Below are 4,651 nucleotides of genomic sequence, written 5' to 3'. Positions count from 1 at the left end.
GACAAAAAATTTCATTTTTGACTGTCTGTTGACTTTTTTGGTCAAACGGGTCGTCTGTTGACTGTTTGAGCTGCTGACGGTGCGTCTGAGTGAATCGAAGTTTGAAAATTTGCATGGTGGTACTTTGAGATATATGGAGGTCCATGAAATCCATTTGAGGTCTCAAAAACTTGTTTCTCCTGAAAAAACAAGAAACCCTAGTCAGGGACTGTTTGTGTAGGAGACAGTTAAGCGTACCTGATTTTTGTGCAGTACTGAGTCTCTGCTAATCATGTGATATTCAGAAGACTTCTAGGACAAAAATCTTGGAATTTTGAAATTGCAATAGTTTTATTTGATTGATGGTACAAAACACTGAGAATTGTACTGCCAGTAGTTTGACTGTCAACTGACTGTTCAGGCATTAATGCAACAGTTAGAGTGAAAAATCAACAGTCAAAGTTAATTTTCTTTTTGTTGTTGTTTTTTTTTTGTTTTATATGAAAGATGAAAGTTTATTTACATGACTTGTTAAAAAACACAGACATAATATATAACTATTATTTACTGTACGCGAGCAAAATTACCGATAATAACCCTGAAAATCATTTAATGCACAGAAAAATGAATATTTGACTGGCAGAAAATAGACAAAATATTATCTGAATAATTAAGCAACAATATGACAAATAGTACAACATTTAATACTGACAGTACAAACATTACATACTATAATGAACAGTACGACGAATAAACGGTACATTTAAGAAAATAAGAGATACGGCAAACTTTAAGAATGACGATTAATAACCCATGCTACAAACAATAACATGTAGACGATTGGGAGTGTAAGCATCCCAGGTCCACATTTTTCCGGGCTATGTAGACAGAAGAAAGACATGATCACCGTAGCAATGGTGATGACCATAAGAAAACACGTTTCTATCCGCTTCGCCATTTTTGCCGGGGGAAGAAAAAAGGATGAATATGAAGTAGAAATTTGAGAAATGGTTTAGAATTTGATGTGAGATTTTATGAAAAAAAATGAGAGGTATTTATAGAATGAAAAGAAGGATAGAGACGTTGGGGAATGAAGTGATTTCGTACAAAAAAGAAAATTTGAGTGGAAGTAAGATTTGAAAGAAAGTGTATGATAGTGTTGGGAAAAAGAGATGTATAGAATAAAGTTAAGATTTGATTTTTTTTAAAAAAAGATTTGAAAAGATTTTGAAAATAATGGAATATAGTACAAAAGTTAGTGGGAAACAAAAATTAATAATAATGTACTTGTTACCAATACAGTCTGAGTTTCCTGATTCTGCGCCTGCAAAAGATTTAACTCTTGATCAATTGTGTCAGTACTATTTATCTGTAAGTAAATTTCAAATAAATAGCATGTGTGAAGTAATAAACAGTACTTGACGTTTGCGTAAGAATAAATTCGACAGCGAGCCAAAATACTGTATAAGAAAAATTCTAAAAACTAAGTATTTCATATGTCAGGATATTTATGAAATAAAAATCCATGATTATATGAAACTCCTAATTTTTAGATTGGAGTTTTCTTGAAAAAAGATGCGGGCAAATTTTGGGTTATAACAACCAGGATCTATCACCGAATGCATATGAATGAATGCTCACATATAACATACTTAAGAACATCACCGATCTGATGCACCGCATCGTCTCACCATTTTCATCACCGACAAAGTATGTACATGTTTGCACAATCATTCAATTATTTACACATTCATCATAATAACCATAACAATAACCACAATTCATCTATCATCACACCGAAACATTGCCATATTCGCACAATCACACATATGCACAATATTTCATTTCACAAGAAATTAAATCAATTTTTAAAATAAGTCGGGCCACCTCCCATCTCACCAATTCATCTTATAAAATATTTAATTTGCTTTACAATGCCCAAAACGGCACTAAGAAAGGATACACGGATCAAAAGATACGCTATTTCAAAGTGCTAATAATTTTCTGCACTACAGGTTCGCTTAGCAACCACTAGCGCGCTTATGGTATTAAAATTTAATAACCCTGCTTCAAGCGACGCATCATAGAGGCGAACCACGTTTGGACCTCCGCTTAGCGGACTGGCTCCGCTTAGCGAGCCTCTTTAATTTTCTGAAACACAAACAGCATCCGCTTAACGGACGTGCAATTCTGCAGATTCTCAGGTCTACGACAGACCTGCGATTTCACACATCCACCACCACAAACCGATTCCAAACACCAATTACAGACATAATCATCAATTACATTGTCATACATCATCATACATCAATACAACACATTATTAACCAATAAATCATGCAATTTCATCAATTATAGCATTCCTAACCTAACAATTCCAATCCCAATATATCCAATTGAATCGAATCATATATTAATCTATTCTATTACCTACAATTGCATAATAGAAATTAACCGGAAAAGTCCCCCCTTACCTTGGTTAAAGATCTTGAAAGCCCTTCTTCTTCTCTTCTCTTTTCTCTGCTCCTTTCATGATCTCTTCTTTTCTCCAAAATTGGTTCTAATTTCTCTTTTTCCACAATTACTCTATTTTATGAAAAATAGCATAAGCTTTAGTAAAAGGCCTAACCATCACACCCCTCCTTTACTAACAACAACATAAGCCCAACAATTTCCTTATCCCTAATCTTTAAATAATTCCAATAAAATGCCAATTAATTTCCAATAATTAATTTAAATCATAACTAAATTAAAATAGAAAATATGGGGTGTTACAGCAAGTTCTCATTATGTTGAGATGTTATGATTTATGTGTTCCGCTGCTACATTATGCGATGTTTTGCGTAGTTGTGATGATACTTTGTATTCCCCCATGACTATTGTTACGTATCCATTATATGAGCTTTGATGCATTATGTTGTGTTTGCTTATGTTGATCAAATGTGACACTCTGAATATGCATGTTTTCGTATCTTTAATTACTCTGATTGTTATATAAATTACATGGTAGATTCGGGGTGTTACATTAGTGGTATCAGAGCAGGTCGATCCGTCCGGCCACGTGTCGTGTCGTAGTTGGTTAGCAATCATGTATTATTGTTTTGTTCTGATTGTTTTTGTGATGTAGTGACAAGTCGAGATGGCGAGAAGGAATGATGCTACGATTGCTGCTGCCTTGGAGGCAATGGCTCAAGCTTTGGAGCATCATCAAAATGGTGGTGAGAATGATGCGTCTTGCAATTTGGCTACCTTCTAGAGGAAGAATCCACCTGTTTTCAAGGGTACCCATGATCCTGATGGCGCATTGACTTGTCTAAAGGAGATTGAACGAATCTTTCGTGTGATGGATTGCTCTCCAGAGCATAAGGTTTGGTATGGGACTCATCAGTTAGCGGTTGAAGCTGATGATTGGTGGCTCTAGACTTGTGAGAGATTGGAGGCTAGTGGCGAAGGAGTCACTTGGGCTTTTTTCCGTAGGGAGTTCTTGAGGAAGTACTTTCTTGAAGATGTACGTGGCAAGAAAGAGATTGAATTTCTTGAGTTGAGGCAAGGGAACAAGTCAGTTATGGAGTATGCTGCTAAGTTTGGCGAGTTGGCTAAGTTTTACCAACACTATGATGGGCCAACTGGTGAATTCTCAAAGTGCATTAAGTTTGAGAATGGATTGCGTTCCGAGATCAAGAAAGCGGTTGGTTACCAAAAGATTTGTGTCTTTATGGATTTGGTCGATTGTTGTCGTATCTTCGAGGAAGACAGTAATGCGCACTATAAGATGGTTAATGAGAAGAGGAGTAAGAGTCAACAAGGTCGTGGCAAGCCTTATGATGCTTCTAGTGGCAAGGGTAAGCAGAGGGCTTATGAGGGCAAGAAGACTAGCGGGGTAGATGCTCCTGCTGGTATAGTATGCGTTAAGTGTGGTAAAGTCGGTCATCAGAGCAATGTGTGTACTGCTAATGTGAGGAGGTGTTTCCGTTATGGACAACCTGGTCATGCCGCACCTGAGTGAAAGCGTAAGGATGTGGTGTATTTCAACTGTGGTGAAGAGGGGCACGTTAGTACCAAGTTTCAGAAACCGAAGAAGGAGCAATCTAGTGGAAAGGTGTTCGCCTTGTCGGGAACTTAAACCACTAGTGAGGACAGACTCATCTAAGGAACTTGTTTCATGAATAGAATTCCTTTAATTACTATTATTGATACTGGTGCTACTCATTGCTTTATTTCTGCTGATTGTGTTGAGAGGTTGGGTTTTGTTGTGTCTGCTATGCATGGAGAGATGGTAGTCGATTTTCCAGTTAAGGGATCGGTAACTACATCTCTTATGTGTTCTAAGTGTCCCGTGTCGATTTTTAATAGAGACTTTGTTGTTGATTTTGTTTGCTTACTGTCATACCCCAAAATTTGCCCACCACATTTTTATACTCAAGCTCATTTGAATATCAGAAGCTCAAGACTTGACTGATTGTACACTCTCCTAAAACAACAACCCTCAAACTAGGGTTTTGATCTCTTCAAAGTAAAATCAAGTTACAAGACCTAAAATGGACCTCATAACCTCTCATATGACTCAAAGAATCCTCATGCCAAGTTTCAAGCTCTGATTCGCAAGATTGCTCAGTCAATGGCTCAAATGATCAACAATTGACTGGTGGACCTAAAAGTCAAACTATGGTCA

The 4,651-nt window shown here is 36.8% G+C and overlaps 1 protein-coding gene across 1 annotated transcript; it reads left to right on the top strand.

Moving 5' to 3' along the window:
• Positions 1 to 3,118: 3,118 nt before the first annotated feature.
• Positions 3,119 to 3,985, top strand: LOC131617054 (uncharacterized). The gene is made up of 2 exons (XM_058888438.1): positions 3,119 to 3,223; positions 3,401 to 3,985. The coding sequence occupies exons 1-2, from the start codon at positions 3,119 to 3,121 to the stop codon at positions 3,983 to 3,985; spliced, it is 690 nt and encodes a 229-aa protein (XP_058744421.1).
• The last annotated feature ends 666 nt before the right edge of the window (positions 3,986 to 4,651 follow it).

Source organism: Vicia villosa, linkage group LG7, assembly GCF_029867415.1.
Source record: "Vicia villosa cultivar HV-30 ecotype Madison, WI linkage group LG7, Vvil1.0, whole genome shotgun sequence".
Classification (NCBI taxonomy): domain Eukaryota; kingdom Viridiplantae; phylum Streptophyta; class Magnoliopsida; order Fabales; family Fabaceae; genus Vicia; species Vicia villosa.
Note: the sequence above shows the minus strand (reverse complement) of the source record. Positions and strands in the feature narration are given on the sequence as shown.

What these genes read in the sequence shown, in the direction of transcription:
- LOC131617054 (XM_058888438.1), top strand. Translation starts at nt 3,119, where the DNA reads ATGGCGAGAAGGAATGATGCTACGATTGCTGCTGCCTTGGAGGCAATG. An exon ending in ATGATGCGTCTTGCAATTTG is followed by an intron (nt 3,224 to 3,400) that starts GCTACCTTCTAG and finishes TGGTGGCTCTAG; the next exon opens with ACTTGTGAGAGATTGGAGGC.